Source organism: Oncorhynchus mykiss, chromosome 11, assembly GCF_013265735.2.
Source record: "Oncorhynchus mykiss isolate Arlee chromosome 11, USDA_OmykA_1.1, whole genome shotgun sequence".
NCBI lineage: Eukaryota > Metazoa > Chordata > Actinopteri > Salmoniformes > Salmonidae > Oncorhynchus > Oncorhynchus mykiss.
In genome coordinates, this window is record NC_048575.1 from 19,426,757 (window position 1) to 19,444,681 (window position 17,925).

General features: G+C 45.0%; 1 protein-coding gene across 2 annotated transcripts; it reads right to left on the reverse strand.

Annotated features, from left to right (window-relative positions):
• Positions 1-62: 62 nt before the first annotated feature.
• On the reverse strand, positions 63-7,970 carry LOC110535442 (choline-phosphate cytidylyltransferase B). 2 transcript variants are annotated; one of them, XM_021620434.2, is made up of 8 exons: positions 7,594-7,970; positions 4,662-4,761; positions 4,316-4,432; positions 3,990-4,141; positions 3,466-3,544; positions 3,082-3,224; positions 2,200-2,388; positions 63-2,013 (listed from the first exon to the last, which is right to left on the reverse strand). In XM_021620434.2, the coding sequence occupies exons 1-8, from the start codon at positions 7,681-7,683 to the stop codon at positions 1,798-1,800; spliced, it is 1,086 nt and encodes a 361-aa protein (XP_021476109.2). In that variant the 5' UTR covers positions 7,684-7,970; the 3' UTR covers positions 63-1,797. The 2 variants fall into 2 exon arrangements, with proteins under 2 accessions (XP_021476109.2, XP_021476110.1); XM_021620435.2 differs by lacking the exon at positions 7,594-7,970 and adding an exon at positions 6,467-6,663.
• Positions 7,971-17,925: the final 9,955 nt, after the last annotated feature.

The following is a 17,925-nucleotide window of genomic DNA, read 5'->3' on the forward strand; positions in this document are numbered from 1 at the left end:
TGCGTGTGTGCAAACGAGTCAATCTGTTGAAAAAGAGATTTGTTTCCTCTCAATCACCAATCTACTTCTTTCATTTTCTATTTATTTACATATTACGCCATTAGGAATTATACATTAGAAAATAAGACAATACACACAGAAACACACATTCCCAATCTTGTACACACAGTGCAGGATTACATATAATGCATACAGGACAAGAACGTCTCTAAGGTGGATCAGGAGGTGTGGCAGGAAGTGATGTTATGTGGGTATCCGCTGTGGAACAGTTGTGGCCTGTGAGGTGTCGTAGCGAGAGACATCGAGTTGAAGAACAGTTCTGGGTCATGTGTGACTAGCAAGAGGAGAGCACAATGATTCCACGACAGCAGGGAGGGTCACTCTTATTCACAAAGGACCAGTGTGGGTGTAAGCTTTTATTCCAGCCAAGTTATAACACCTGATTCTAGGACCACACCAGCCCTTTGTGGATAACACTGGCCATCCCTGTACTATACAACCTTTGATCTCTCGTTTCTAATAAGGAAGGCTCCTGAATAAGCTCTTACAATTGTACATTCTCTAAAAGCAAATAAATTGACAGATCAGTTTCTCCAGTTGAAAGCACTGTTTACAATTGATGGGCCGGGCAGGCGGCCATATTGGAAAAGCAGGGGGGGACCATCCCTGATACTGAAGTTCCAAGTGTTTTGTTCATTATGCAATCACGTACTGAGTTCCATGGTGTTACCGTTGTTGAAATATAACATCCATTAATTTGTGTTGCTATGTAGTCTCGGAAATCTCCCACCTAACACTGTGGGAGGCAACACTTCTGCCTAGGGAGACTAGTTGCTATGGCAAATAATCTGGTACAGAATTATTTGTGATTCTGTGGGTTGTCCGTAGTCTGAAGTGGCCTCTTGTCTCCCAGGAAGGCTGCAGTTACTTACTCCTCTAGAGGACAGTGTTTCTCTCTTAAAACTACAAACTAGGGCACAGTCAGTATGCATCACATTACAGAATGATGCAATTAGAAACAGAATGGTGCAGACAGTCTATTCTCTTATTGTATAGAGAACTGTCTCGGTTTGTCTATAAATTCAATCTCTATCTGGAGAGTTCTGTAATGGTGTAGGTCTACTCACCAGGGTTGGGGCCATTTCAATTCAGGAAGTACACTAAAATTATTTTCAATTAGGAACATTTCAAATTGGAATTTGGTTTGTCCGAAATTAAAATGCAATTGACCCCAACCCTGCTAATCACTTAATATCACAATGCAAATAGTCACACTGCAGACGATTGTTGTGAAATTGCAGAAAATATCTTCTATCATGTTTACCCTGGTTTTTCTCTAAAATATGACCATAACATGAGATTTAAAATCAAAAGGATAGAGAAAAAGGAGGACATAAAATGATGGAATTATATAATCAACAGGTGCTCTTTTATTTACCGTCTGTCAGACCTGAGCAATCAAAAACAGGTCAGTCGCATCATCTTCTGTTCTCTCCATTCCTGTCTGCTTCGTTGCCCAGGCAACAGAGACTGATGGCTTCTTCGTGCTACAGCACTACACAACATTTCCCATGACCCCCTTCTGTCTTGTATATCTACAACTTCCTTCAGCATCCAGTCATTGCTGCCAGTGTGTGGAAGGGGATGTCGGAGAGAGAGAATGTGTGTGCGTGTGACAGCACCTTTCAGGCAGTAAGTGAGTATGTGGTCTTAGGTGTGTGTGTGTATGCATGGCATCAGCTGTTAGGTGTGTGTGTATATGTGTGGTGTCAAGTGTCTGTTCCACAGTCCAGGTCCCTACTTCTCGTTGTCATCTTCTTCACTCATGCTACTGAAAGAGGCGGAAGCCCCTTTGGGTGAGGAAGGGGAGGCTGGTCGGGGGTGAAGCCAGCGCGAGGGGGGAGACGGGGAACGAGACAGAGACAGTTGCCGGGGGGGACTGTTACTAGGTGACCCGTGGGGTGATAGGGCGTAGGAGATCATCCGACCACTACGCTCACTAAACACCTGTTTCTGTTAAGGTAAGGAGAGAGAGAGGTTTGTGAGAGAACTATCACTTCAAAGACTAGGACTAGGCTAGAGGTTGAAGCTAAACACAGTTTAGGTTCATAGATCAGATTTGCGAAAAAGAAGTGAAATGTCAGATGAGTGATTGGAGTATGTCCATGAGTGGCGCATTAGAGACAGGCTTTAGCTTACCCATGTTCCATCTGGGCCAAACAGTTCCAGGAAGTTACCGATGAACTCCCGTGATTTCTCCTCCCACTTCTGTATGAGGTCATGGCTCTTCTCCTCCACGCGGTAGACAAAGTGTTTACTCTTCTCCTCCACCGTCTTCACTTTCTCCTTCATACGGTCCACCTGGTTCTGCAGGCGGTACTTCTTCTCCTGAGGTTGTAGAAAGGTTGTAGGAACGTAACTGACATACAGGTAACTGCCAAAATAAAGGTAATACCAACATAGTGTCTTAAAAGGGCATTGGGCCACCACAGAACAGCTGCAATGCGCCTTGGCATATATTCTACAAGTGTCTGGAACTCTATTGGAGGGATGTGACACCATTGTTCCACGAGAAATTCCATCATTTGGTGTTTTGTTGATGGTGGTGGGAAACGTTGTCTCAGGCGCCGCTCCCATAAGTGTTCAGTTGGGCTGAGAGCTGGTGACAGACGGCCAAGGCATTTGGTGAAACATCAGCAAGTTGAGCAGTCTTCGTCACTAAAGCTCTGGCCAAACGTGCCCCAACAATCCTCCCTCTTTCGAAGTCACTGAGATCTTTTCTTCTAGCCATGGTAGCCAAAATAATGGGCAACTGTGCCTGCTCAGCATTTTTATACATGACCCTAAGCATGATGTGATGTTAATTCCACACCTTTGTGCAAGCACCTGCTTTCAATATACTTTGTATCCCTCATTAACTCAGGTGTTTCCGTTATTTTGTCTGTTACCTATATGTGTCTCTCAACAAATACAGACAGAACATACTGTATGTCTGTTTGTGTGCTCGTTGAAAGACATCAGTTATGTTCCCAGTGTACGGAGTACACACACGTTATTTTTAAGGTAGACACACACACTTACGTTGATGAAGCTGACATTGAGCTCTTTAGCGGTGTAGCCCCGCTGTAGATTGCGTCTAGCGTAAAGGTCGTAGTCTCGTACAATACGAGTGATCAGGTCAGAGGTCGAGATACCCTCTGTCCGCTGAGTTGGCACGAACATGCCTGGAACACACACACATTATAAACACACACACACACACATTATAAACACATACACACATTATATATTATAAATACACACATAGACGAACATGAACACACACACACACTATAAATACACACACATGAACACGCAAACACAGATTATAAATACACACATGGACGAACATGAACACACACATTATAAACACGCACACAGGAACACATACACTGATCATAAATACAGCTTCACACACACACTCACCTGCCTCCTTGATGTGTTTGTAGACGTCCTCAGTTCCTGCTGAGGAGTATGGGATATCGTCATGAGCCACAAAATCGATCTGAGAAACAATCAGAACACAAGACAAGAATCTATACACAATCTCTATACAGTCTATACATAATCTATACACAGTCTACACACAATATATACCCCATCTCTACACAATCTCTACACAGTATATACCCCATCTCTACACAGTCTACACACAATATATACCCCATCTCTACACAATCTCTACACAGTATATACCCCATCTCTACACAGTCTACACACAATATATACCCCATCTCTACACAATCTCTACACAGTATATACCCCATCTCTACACAGTTTCTACACATTCTATAAAAGTCTATACACAATCTACACACAGCACGGGAGAAACAAAATAACACATGCAGATAAACTGACACACAGAAAAGAGACATGCCTGCATGCATCATAAATAGTCTCTACACACACAAACACACAGAAAGCTTTGATGGGAATAGACAAACACACACCTTGTGCTTTTCCAGGAAGTCCTGTGTGAGCGTCCATGGTGCATCTCGGACCACTTCGTCGACATAGCGACAGTGTCTCAGAGCCTCGTACCGCTCATCCTCCGTCATCACAGTGAAACCCTTATACTTATGGGTCAGCTCATCACTACACACTGACACACACAGACAAACAAACATACACAGACAAACAAACACACACACAAAACAGTCACAAAGGTACAAAGAAACAGATAGTATGAATAACTCATACATGTTTTGCTAAGAGTCATTATATCCACATGTTTATGAATGTTTGTGTACATATCTACATGTGTGTGTGTGCATACCTCCCACTATGAGGTATGCATTGGGGAAGAGGTTCTTGGCCTGCATCAGGGCTCTGGCATGGCCGGAGTGGAACAAATCAAATATCCCATCTGCATATACACGCACTGGACGGTCTACTGTAGAGGACAGACACACAGAGTGTACATCTAACACATACTCTCTCCTCTCCTGATGATGTTGTAAGTGAATGTGAGGAGGAGAGGATGCGGAAAAGAAGAGGAGATGGCTATGAGGGAAGATGCTGAGGATGGTAGGAAGAGAGGATGAAGAATGAGGATGAGAGGAGGAATAGTGAGAAAAGAGTGATGGAGAGGGGCGCGTAGCAGAGGATGAGAGGAGGTATACCTGGGGTCCCTCTGCGGGCTTGAGCAATGGAGAGTCTCTCATGAGGGGCGCGACACTCACAGCTGGTGTCCTTAGCAAAGAGAGCAGGCTCAGTCAGCATCTGAGAGAGGGAGGAGAGATTGAACTGTTAAGTGCTTTTTGTTCAGTATAATAGTGCTAACAACAGCATATTAGAACAGCACATGCATCCAATTCAAACACCTACAAAACTCACTCCTCTCAACAAACCAAAAATGGTATGGAGTCAGACAACATGATAGGTGAAGAGTGTTAAGGAGGGGAAGAAAAGGATGGAAATAATGTGATAAAACCTGAAATGTAATTTGAGGGGTATGAAGAGAAGAACAGGAGATACAGGGAAGGATAGTGACAAAAAGAGGAGAGAAGGAAGGCGATGGAGGAGAGAAGTAAAGTTGAATGACATTCATGTCCCCTTCTTGATAGTCATCCCCTGTCTCTCTCTGGCATAATTCCAGTAATTAGATTATTGATCAGGCCTGATATCTATTCTCTATCACAACTATTGATTACATGATGAGGGAACGAGCAGCACCCAGTGCTATCGATCTGCTACTGGCTAAAATGGAACTTCATCCCTCCCTCTACCAACACCTCGTTTTCCATCTCTCTCTCTCTCTCTAGGGGGGAGAGAAAAAGGAATTGGAACATGCATGACTTTCTGTCCCCAGTAACTTCTTGGATTTCCACTCCCAAACACAGGAGAGAACAGAGACATATATGTTACCCTGGGAGACTAGATCTCATTCAAAAAGAGAGACAAAGCGAGAGAGAGAGAGATAATGGCATCTTAGATTGTTCATATTAATACATGTCTACATTTGTCATCCTTAACACTGAATATTTAAAGGTAGTTCTACCTCTACATATTCCATTTGGATAAGGGATGATGAAGAACAGAAAGGAGGTGGAGATGATCAGAACATCATCAGATGGTCTTGGCTAGCAACCGCCTTGAGCTCCCATCCCCATAGTAACAGATCGGACTGAACAGAACAGTGAGGAGGACGCACTGAGGTAACGTTTCTCCCACAATCCACTGCAAGGTGAGAAGGGGGAGGAGCCCAGTGTGGACAAAGGGCAGGCGGTGGCCTCGGACGATCGACAGATCAGAGTGACAGCAGCGAATGTGCTCACTAAAGCCCTGAAACTGGCACAGCAGACATCTGGTCTAAGAAGGATTAACTAAGATAAAAAAAACTCAACTAAAAAAAACAACCACAACGCTGTGATGGTAGCACACAGGAGGAAAGAAAGAGAGGGAGAGGCACAGAGATGTGGGAATAGGGAGGAGGATATGATGAAGAGAAGGAGAGAGGCACAGAGATGTGGGAATAGGGAGGAGGATATGATGAAGAGAAGGAGAGAGGCACAGAGATGTGGGAATAGGGAGGAGGATATGATGAAGAGAAGGAGAGAGGCACAGAGATGTGGGAATAGGGAGGAGGATATGATGAAGAGAAGGAGAGAGGCACAAAGAATAAAAGGGAATAACAAAGACCGAGACTGAATGGAGCTGGCATGGAGCTAGCATCGCCCCTCTGTATCCTTGCGTTTTTGTGTCCTCATCAGGAGATCTATGCCAGGCTGCCTATGCCCACACATACACACACCCCTGCCAATACTGCGAAACACGCCCAACCCCCCATCCTCCACACAGACACACACAGTCCATTCAGCACTCAGAGCATCCCGCAAAGACACACACAGACAGTGGATCTGTTTCATAACAAGAAGACTAGCCAGCCTCTCCCTCTTTCTCTCCTTCACACACAAACACACCCTACCGTGCGCGGCTGGGGGCAGGTGTGCTCGAGCTCCTCCATGTTTCCCCTAAAGGCTCATGGGATACGGCGGCTGAACCCCGTGTCTGTGACTCAGCATCAGTGAGATGATCCCTCTCGCTCTCTCTCTCTTTATTTCGCTCTACCCTCTATTCCTCCCTCTGCCTTCTCCCCCTCCCTCTTCACTTCCCTCTGTATCCCCACCCACTCTGCCCTCTTCTCTCCCTCCCTCTATTCCACCTCTTCCATCCCTCTCTCCTCCCCCTCTCCTCCTCTCTTTGGCAGAGTGATCTCTCACTCACAGACCAGCAGCCAAGCGCCTCCAAACTCTAGCCATGGCGACGACAAATATGTGAGAGAGCTCCAATCAGTGCATAGATCCCACTGTATCATTTGCATGGAGAACAAGGATTGGCTGAGCTGGCTAGGACCATCCGTGAAGGACGGCATTGAGCATCAATGTCTAGGAGGCTATATCTCAATAGTCTACAGTTGCTCTCCTCTGAAAACACAATATAGGTGAAAGTAATATGATACATGCACATTGAGGTTCCTCCCTGTGCGGTGTCCCAACAGTCTTAACCAGCTTCTGTTTCTTGTCCCCTTTCCTCTGACCACATCAGGATAGGTGAAAGCAGAAGGCTTTTACAGCAGTAGACACACCTATCCAGTGCTTTTGGGGACCAGTTGTTATGGGAGAAAAGAGGAGAGAACACATTTAAGAATATACAGGGGACAGTATCTGTTTTCCACTGATACACAGAATAGATCTTATTACTTCTCTATCTTTACTTCTCTCTACCTCCAGACCATCCTCTCACTTTCTGTCTTTCAACCACTTAATGTAAGAGTCTCCTAGACTTTTCATCTTGAAATGAAAGTTCAAAAACATAAAAGACACTGTCTCATAGTCAGAGACAACTTTAGTTGTCATGTGTTGAATTTCATGATCCAAGCTTACCTCACTACAGCCACTAAAAGTAACATGGGAGAAAGTATCTGATAGTCCACTTAATTTCAAACATGCGAATAGCCCAAGTCCATTATGTCCCGTGCCATAATGGTCCTGACATCGTGTCATAGTACACTTAGGCTATAGGTAAGTGTACACAGTTGGTTAGCTAACTTACCGTGCCCGATTCCCTCCTGCGTCCGGCCACACCCGGTGCAACAGGATCGCATGCATACTTGTGAGTTCCATTGCTTGTACGCCCCACCATCTTGAGAGAACCGTATATGTCCGTCGTCAATCAACCATTGAGTATGTAAAAACGGTCCTGGATTTTCCCTTCCCTCGTTCCACCCGTTGCCAACAGGCAGCGAGACCCAGACACTGACACACTGCGTGCAAGTGTAGCGGACTAGACCGAGAGGCAGATCACACGCACGAGCCTCAGGAAACACCGGCCAGTATAGAAGATTAGGGTTAGGCATCCAGGTCGGCGTGCGCATTTTTAACTGCTGGCTGGAGTCGGACACCGCACGCATGACCGACCACACTAGGGGACAGCGGGGATATAGGCCTAATTCACCAACAATGTCCAATTGGTGGGTCTTGTTCAGCGGCCAAGTGGGTTGAACAGGTTACTAAGGTTTGTGGCCAAATTGGGTGGTCTCTTGAAAAAAATACTGCACAGTAAAATCAAATGTATTTATAAAGCCCTTCTTACATCAGCTGATATATTAAAGTGCTGTACAGAAACCCAGCCTAAAACCCAAAACAGCAAGCAATGCAGGTGTAGAAGCACCGTAGCTAGGAAAAACTCCCTAGAAAGGCCAAAACCTAGGAAGAAACGTAGAGAGGAACCAGGCTATGAGGGGTGGCCAGTCCCCTTCTGGCTATGCCGGGTGGAGATTATAACAGAACATGGACAAGATGTTCAAATGTTCATAAATTACCAGCATGGTCAAATAATAATTATCACAGTAGTCGAGTGTGCAACAAGTCAACACCCCAGGAGTAAATGTCAGTTGGCTTTTCATAGCCGATCATTGAGAGCATCTCTAGCACTCCTGCTGTCTCTAGAGAGTTGAAAACAGCAGGTCTGGGACAGGTAGCACGTCCGGTGAACAGGTCAGGGTTCCATAGCCGCAGGCAGGACAGTTAAAACTGGAGCAGAAGCACGGCCAGGTGGACTGGGGACAGCAAGGAGTCATCATGCCAGGTAGTCCTGAGGCATGGTCCTAGGGTTCAGGTCCTCCGAGAGAGAGAAAGAAAGAGAATTAGAGAGCATACTTCAATTCACACAGGACAACGGATAAGACAGGAGAAATACTCCAGATATAACAGAGTGACCCTAGCCCCCCGACACATAAACTACTGCTAAACTACTGCAGCATAAATACTGGAGACTGAGACAGGAGGGGTCAGGAGACACTGTGGCCCCATCCGATGATACCCCCAGACAGGGCCAAACAGGCAGGATATAACCCCACCCACTTTGCCAAAGCACAGCCCCCACACCACTAGAGGGATATCTTCAACCACCAACTTACCATCCTGAGACAAGGCCGAGTAGAGTATAAATCAGTGTTAAATCAGTGTTAAATTAGTGTCAAAACTATTTACGCCCATATATTAGTGCAATACTGGATCTTTAGGACGTCCTTACCACAAACCATAACCCCTACCCTAACCCTAACCTTAACCCTTACCAGTTAAAATGTCAACTTCAATGAGGTGATGTCAGAGTTGGGATGTCTCAAGGATCCCTGATAGCAAGGACACTGTATTTGGTTGAACAACCTGCAGTATCGAACGACCCCTAGTGTGGTTGTAGATAACTAGAGGTTATGGTGTAATTGTTTTACTCTAATTAGCTTAAGAAACATAAGTCAGCCCACCAATATCCGTTGTTGCCTTCAACATTCTCATCAACGCCATTATGAGGCAGCGCCTTGCAGCGAGGTAGCCCTTGATCATGAATCTCAGTACACATAAAGTGCATTCGGAAAGTATTCAGACCCATTTACTTTTTCCATATTTTGTTACGTTACATCCTTATTCTAAAATTGATAAAATCGTTTTTTTTAATTCTTCTCAATCTACACACAATACCCCATAATGACAAAGCAAAAACCTGTTTTTAGAAATGTTAGCAAATTAGTAAAAAAATAAATGAAATATGACATCAACATAAGTATTCAGACCCTTTACTAAGTACTATGTTGAAGCATCTTTGGCAGCGATTACAGCCTCAAGTCTTCTTGGGTATGACGCCAGAAGCTTGGCACACCTGCATTTGGGGAGTTTCTCCCATTCTTCTCTGCAGATCCTCTCAAGACCTGTCAGGTTGGATGGGGTCGCTGCACAGCTATTTTCAGGTCTCTCCAGAGATGTTCGATCGGCTTCAAGTCTCTGGCTGGGCCACTCAAGGACATTAAGAGACTCCTGTGTTGTCTTGGCTGTAGGCTTGTGGTTGTTGTCCTGTTGGAAGGTGAATCTTTGCCTCAGTCTGAGGTCCTGAGCGCTTTGGAGTAGGTTTTCAACAAGGATCCCTCCTTTAGATGCCTTTTTGCAAACACCAAGCGGCCTGTCATGTGCCTTTTACTGAGGAGTGATTTGCGTCTGGCCTCTCTACCATGAAGGCCTGATTGGTGGAGTGCTGCAGAGATGGTTGTCCTTCTGGAAGGTTATCACATCTCCACAGAGGAACTCTAGAAATCTGTCAGAGTGACCATCAGGCGGCCAACTCTAGGAAGAGTCTTGGTGGCTCCAAACTACAGTTGAAGTCGGAAGTTTACATACACCTTAGCCAAATACATTTAAACTCTGTTTTTCACAATTCATGACATGTAATCCTAGTAAAAATGCCCTGTCTTAGGGCAGTTATGCTTACCACTTTATTTTAAGAATGTGAAATGTCAGAATAATAGTAGAGAGACTGATTTATTTCAGCTTTTATTTCTTTCATCACATTCCCAGTGGGTCGGAAGTTTACATACAAGCAATTAGTATTTGGTAGCATTGCCTTTAAATTGTTTAACTTGGGTCAAACGTTTTGGGTAGCCTTCCACAAGCTTCCCACAATAAGTTGGGTGAATTTTGGTCCATTCCTCCTGACAGAGCTGATGTAACTGAGTCAAGCTTGTAGGTCTCCTAGCTCACACACGCTTTTTAACACATTTTCTATAGGATTAAGGTCAGGGCTTTCTGATGGCCATTCCAATACCTTGACATTGTTGTCCTTAAGCCATTTTACCACAACTTTGGAAGTATGCTTGGGGTCAATGTCCATTTGGAAGACCAGTTTGTGACCAAGCTTTAACTTCCTGACTGATGTCTTGAGATGTTGCTTCAATATATCCACATAATTTTCCTCCCTCATGATGCCATCAATTTTATGAGGTGCACTAGTCCCTCCTGCAGCAAAGCAATCCCAAAATATGATGCTGCCACCCCCGTGCTTCACAGTTGGGATGGTGTTCTTGGGCTTGCAAGCATCCCACTTTTCCCTCCAAACATAACGATGGTTATTATGGCCAAACTGTTATATTTCTGTTTCATCAGACCAGAGGACATTTCTCCAAAAAGTACAATCTTTGTCCCCATGTGCAGTTGCAAACCGTAGTCTGACTTTTTTATGGCGGTTTTGGAGCAGTGGCTTCTTCCTTGCTGAGCAGCCTTTCAGGTTATGTCGATAAAAGACTCGTTTTACTGTGGATATAGATACTTTTGTACCCGTTTCCTCCAGCATCTTCACAAGGTCCTTTGCTGTTGTTCTGGGACTGATTTGCACTTTTCGCACCAAAGTACGTTCATCTCTAGGAGACAGAACGTTTCATACACACACACACACACACACACACACACACACACATCTATATGTATACACACATACATTCACACCCATACATGTCCTACATACCTGCACGTACTCACAAAGCACAATAAAAAATTAAAAGAAACATACATAAAACTTGCAGCAGCACTACGATTTTACAGCACCTTACACAACATGTATCTGCACATTTCCCTAGTCACCCCGTTCACTCTGTCCAGTTTGAAATATAGTTGAATAGCGGAGACCAGAGTCTATCAAACTTGGGCTGTCTCTTGTGGAGGTCATAAGTGAGCTGAAAAAACAAGTTTTAATGACTTCAACCTAAGTGTATGTAAACTTCCGACTTCAACTGTACTTCCATTTAAGAATGATGGAGGCCATTGTGTTCTTCGGGACCTTCTATGTTACAGACATTTTTTGGTACCTTTCCCCAGATCTGTGCCTCGACACAATCCTGTCTCGGAGGTCTACGGACAATTCCTTCAACGTCATGGCTTGGTTTTTGCTCTGACATGCACTGTCAACTGTGGGACCTTATATAGACAGGTGTGTGCCTTTCCAAATCATGTCCAATCAATTCAAATTTACCACAGGTGGACTCCAATGAAGTTGCAGAAACATCTCAAGCATGATAAATGGAAGCAGGATGCACCGGAGCTCAATTTGCAAAAAAAATAAATTGTAAATGCTTTGTCATTATGGGGTATTGATGATGGGAAAAATGATTTAATTAATTTTAGAATAATGCTTTAACATAACAAAATGTGGAAAAGGGAAGGGGTCTGAATACTTTCTGAATACAACTTAAGAGTCATTGGACAAAGGTGTCTTCTGTAGGGGGGAGTTTTGTTAAGATCCCCGACACTCGATCTGAACATTAACATGCATCGCTTGTGGTACAGTTTTGAAACTTTATCTTTCATATCAGCAAGAAATCGTAAAAAAAAAGTGAAATTGATACACACCTTGATAGGGTTAGTGTTCCCATACATCCATATCTCCATGTTACAGTGCTTGTTTACAGAAAACAGAAGGAAGAAAAGAGGCTACCCCCTGTGCTAATTAGCTTAAAACACTTGTGTGTAAGCATATCTCAGGAAATGCAGTGGAAGTGTAGTTGTGTCAGGTGGAGGCTCCATAGCTGTATAGATCTGTGCAAACCTGCTACAGTCAAGTGTGTGTTTTTCATTTGAAAGATAAGGGCCATGTGTTTCGAAAGCCGTATCACAAGAGATTGGCGTTTCTAAACATTCAAACACAGCGTCGGGATTGTAGTTCACGTGTAGTCGTGGGCGAAGCTATTGGCTGAGAACTGTAAGGAGAATAGAGGGTGAGTTTCAAACAAACTTGTCTTGTTGTCATTTGGTAGTCCAATTAAACTTTACATCATATTTTTTATTTTTTTGAATTTCACCCCTTTTTTTCACCCCTTTTTCGTGGTATCCAATTGTTGTAGTAGCTACTATCTTGTCTCATTGCTACAACTCCCGTACGGGCTCGGGAGAGACGAAGGCTGAATGTCATGCGTCATCCGATACACAACCCAACCAGCGCACCAATGTGTCGGAGGCTACACCGTGCACCTGGCAACCTTGGCTAGCGCGCACTGCGCCTGGCCCGCCACAGGAGTCGCTGGTGCGCGATGAGACAAGGAGATCCCTACCGACCAATCCCTCCCTAACCCGGACGATGCTAGGCCAATTGTGCGTCGCCCCACGGACCTCCCGGTCGCGGCCGGTTACGACAGAGCCTGGGCGCGAACCCAGGGACTCTGATGGCACAGCTGGCGCTGCAGTACAGCGCCCTTAACCACTGCGCCACCCGGGAGGCCAACTTTACATCATATTTGATTGTCAGATTTATTGTACAACATTTTTTGGAAACACTTGATAAAAGTCACTAACTAGCCTATAGCTAAAGTGGTTAGCTAGCTAGCTTGATTGACTCTTGCTAAATATTTTTCCCATGAAAGGCTTTTAGACCAATGTCTGTGTGGGACATTATTAGCTAGTCGAGCTAGCAAGCTAGCAAGCTTCTAAAATTATATGTCATTGATTTTAAGTGTTGTGCAGGTGTTTCATGCCAGCCACCACCTAGCATTAAATAGCTAGCTACTGTAGCTAGATGCTGTGCCGCCAGCTAGCTCTTGGCTGCTTAGCTAGCTAGCTAGTTTGTGGCTGACAACGACTGGGAACACCATTTTTTGTGCTTAGCTAGCCAACAATACCTGATGCTAATGCTATGGTTTGTTCTTTCAATTTCATCTCCTTCTATGTGGCAGACTAATCTGATAATGGAGAGTGAATAATTATAGACAACTCCACTGCATAATAGTATTTTTCCAAAATGGCGTAGCAGTCAGACGTCCTTTGTCCTCGTCTTGTCCCATGTATATATATTTTTAGCCGCATATCTTTTTATATATTTTTTCTAAAAACGCAACTTCAAAACACTCTCCTGCAACCCGCCTCACTAAATGTGGTGCGGATCTGTTTTTTTTTTCAATAGTATTATTCACTTCGTATCCGAAATCCACAACAGAAGCTAGCCAGAAGTTAGCCAGCTCACCAACTAACGTTAGTATTCAGCTAACCATGGCTAGCGGTCATCAGCTATCCTTTAACTCGGAAAGCTATCGCCAGTTTTGTACAACGTGACTCAGACCAGAGCATACCGGACCTATTTTCGCTCCATATCCTCGGATTTCTACCGCAAGCTCTGGACATTTTACACCTGGATCTTGCAGCTAAATAGCTGCTATCAGAGTGACTATTGGCTAACTTCGATTCCGGAGCAAACACCAATTATCCCGGAGCTAGCCAGCTGAAGAGCTCCATCAGCCACTCCTGGGCTACAATCACCTATCCGGACCAGTTTTACTGCTTGAAAAATTTGGAGCCCCATCGGGCCTTCACGACTGGAATACCAACGTTATCTGTCCAAGGGAGTTATTCAACTGGCCCCTCCATCGCGAAGTAACCTGAACGCCCATCCGCTAACTGCAGCCAGTTAATCGTTAGCTGTCTTGAGCATATCGGCCACTATAACTATTTTGACAATTGGGTTGGTCTCCTCTACCACACTGAACCCCACTAATCTACCGACGGAAACTCACGGGGTGGCTAAAAACAGACCTCCATCTTCTGCTAGCTTGCTACCCATGGCTCGGCTAGCTGTCTGAATCACCGTGACCCCAACCAACCTCACTACTCACTGGACCCTTATGATCATTTGGCTAAGCATGCCTCTCCTTGATGTCAATATGCCTTGTCCATTGTTGTTCTGGTTAGTGTTTATTGGTTTATCCAACCTTTCAGTTCCACCACCCACACATGCGATGACATCACCTGGTTTCAATTATGTTTCTAGAGACAATATCTCTTTCATCATCACTCAATGACCAGGTTTACCTCATCTGTATTCACATCCTACCATACCTTTGTCTGTACATTATACCTTGAAGCTATTTTATCGCCCTCAGAAACCTGCTCCTTTTACCCTCTCTTCCAGACGTCCTAGACGTCCAATTCTCATAGCTTTTAGCCGTACCCTTATCCTACTCCTCCTCTGTTCCTCTGGCGATGTAGAGGTGAATCCAGGCCCTGCAGTGCCTAGCTCCACTCCTATTCCCCAGGCGCTCTCTTTTGATGACTTCTGTAACCGTAAAAGCCTTGGTTTCATGCATGTTAACATTAGAAGCCTCCTCCCTATGTTTGTTTATTCACTTCTTTAGCACACTCTGCCAACCCGGATCTCTTAGCCGTGTCTGAATCCTGGCTTAGGAAGACCACCAATAACTCTGAAATCTCCATCCCTAACTACAACATTTCAGACAAGATAGAACGGCCAAAGAGGCGGTGTTGCAATCTACTGCAGAGATAGCCTGCAGAGTTCTGTCCTACTATCCAGGTCTGTACCCAAACAATTTGACCTTCTACTTTTAAAAATCCACCTCTCTAAAAACAAGTCTCTCACCGTTGCCGCCTGCTACAGACCACCCTCTGCCCCCAGCTGTGCTCTGGACACCATATGTGAACTGATTGCCCCCCATCTATCTTCATAGCTCGTGCTGCTAGGCGACCTAAACTGTGACATGCTTAACACCCCGGCCATCCTACAATCTAAGCTTGATGCCCTCAATCTCACACAAATTATCAATGAACCTACCAGGTACAACCCCAAAGCCGTAAACACGGGCACCCTAATAGATATCATCCTAACCAACTTGCCCTCTAAATTCACCTCTGCTGTTTTCAACCAAGATCTCAGTGATCACTGCCTTATTGCCTGCATCCGTAATGGGTCAGCCGTCAAACGACCTCCACTCATCACTATCAAATGCTCTCTGTAACACTTCAGCGAGCAGGCCTTTCTAATCGACCTGGCCCGGGTATCCTGGAAGGATATTGACCTCATCCCGTCAGTAGAGGATGCCTGGTCGTTCATTAAAAATGCCTTCCTCACCATCTTAAATAAGCATGCCCCATTCCAGAAATATAGAACCAGGAACAGATATAGCCCTTGGTTCTCTCCAGACCTGACTGCCCTTAACCAACACAAAAACATCCGGTGGCGTTCTGCATTAGCATCAAACAGCACCCGTGAAATGCAACTTTTCAGGGAAGTTAGAAACCAATATACACAGGCAGTTAGAAAAGCCAAGGCTAGCTTTTTCAACCAGAAATTTGCTTCCTGCAACACAAACTCAAAAATGTTCTGGGACATTGTAAAGTCCATGGAGAATAAGAGCACCTCCTCCCAGCTGCTCACTGCACTGAGGATAGGAAACTCTGTCACCACCGATAAATCCACTGTAATTGAGAATTTCAATAAGCATTTTTCTACGGCTGGTCATGCTTTCCACCTGGCCAACAGCACTGCACCCCCCACAGCAACTCGCCCAAGCCTTCCCCATTTCTCCTTCTCCCAAATCCAGTCAGCTGATGTTCTGAAAGAGCTGCAAAATCTGGACCCACACAAATCAGCCGGGCTAGACAATCTGGACCCTTTCTTTCTAAAATTATCTGCTGAAATTGTTGCAACCCCTATTACTAGCCTGTTCAAACTCTTTCGTGTCGTCTAAGATTCCCAAAGATTGGAAAGCAGCTGCGGTTATCCCCCTCTTCAAAAGGGGGGGGGGACACTCTTGACCCAAACTGCTACAGACCGATATCTATCCTACCCTGCAAAGCCAAGTTAACAAACAGATCACTGACCATTTCGAATCCCACCGTACATTCTCCGCTATGCAATCTGGTTTCACAGCTGGTCATGGGTGCACCTCAGCCACATTCTCGGTCCTAAACGATATCTTAACCGCCATCGATAAGAAACAATACTGTGCAGCCGTATTCATTGACCTGGCCAAGGCTTTCGACTGTCAATCACCACATCCTCATCGGCAGACTCAACAGCCTTGGTTTCTCAAATGATTGCCTCGCCTGGTTCCCCAACTACTTCTCCAACAGAGTTCAGTGTGTCAAATCTGAGGGCCTGTTGTCCGGGCCTCTGGCAGTCTCTATGGTGTTCCCACAGGGTTCAATTCTTGGGCCGACTCTTTTCTCTATATACATCAATGATGTCGCTCTTGCTGCTGGTGAGTCTCTGATCCACCTCTACGCAGACGACACCATTCTGTATACTTCTGGCCCTTCTTTGGACAGTGTTAACAACCCTCCATACGAGCTTCAATGCCATACAACTCTCCTTCCGTGGCCTCCAACTGCTCTTAAATACAAGTAAAACTAAATGCATGCTCTTCAACCGATCGCTGCCTGCACCTGCCTGCCCGTCCAGCATCGCTACTCTGGACGGTTCTGACTTAGAATATGTGGACAACTACAAATACCTAGGTGTCTGGTTAGACTGTAAACTCTCCAAATACCTAGGTGTCTGGTTAGACTGTAAACTCTCCTTCCAGACTCACATAAAACATCTCCAATCCAAAGTTAAATCTAGAATTGGCTTCCTCTTTTGCAACAAGGCATCCTTCACTCATGCTGCCAAACATACCCTTGTAAAACTGACCATCTTACCAATCCTCGACTTCGGCGAAGTCATTTACAAAATAGCCTCCAACACCCTACTCAACAAATCGGATGTAGTCTATCACATTCCATCCGTTTTGTCACCAAAGCCCCATAAACTACCCACCACTGCGACCTGTATGCTCTTGTTGGCTGGCCCTCGCTTCATACTTGTCGCCAAGCCCACTGGCTCCAGGTCATCTACAAGACCCTGCTAGGTAAAGTCCCGCCTTACCTCTGCTCGCTGGTCACCATAGCAGCACCCACCCGTAGCACGTGTTCCAGCAGGTATATCTCACTTGTCATCCCCAAAGCCAATTCCTCCTTTGGCCGCCTCTCCTTCCAGTTCTCTGATGCCAATGACTGGAACGAACGACAAAAATCTCTGAAACTGGAAACACATCTCCCTCACTAGCTTTAAACATCAGCTGTCAGAGCAGCTCACAGATTACTGCACCTGTACATAGCCCATCTATCATTGAGCCCAGACAACTACCTCTCCCCCTACTGTATTTATTTATTTTGCTCCTTTGCACCCCAGTATTTCTACTTTGCACACTCATCTACTGTCAAATCTACCATTCCAGTGTTTTAATTGCTATATTGTATTTACTTTGCCACCATGGCCTATTTATTGCCTTTACCTCCCTTA

Bases quoted from the DNA above. Each gene is read 5' to 3' on its own strand.
- LOC110535442 (XM_021620434.2), bottom strand. From the start codon at position 7,683: ATGGTGGGGCGTACAAGCAATGGAACTCACAAGTATGCATGCGATCCT. The intron at 3,225-3,465 runs GTGAGTGTGTGT...TGTGTGTTCCAG, and splicing joins CAAACACATCAAGGAGGCAG to GCATGTTCGTGCCAACTCAG. The intron at 2,389-3,081 runs GTAAGTGTGTGT...CTACAACCTCAG, and splicing joins TCAATGTCAGCTTCATCAAC to GAGAAGAAGTACCGCCTGCA.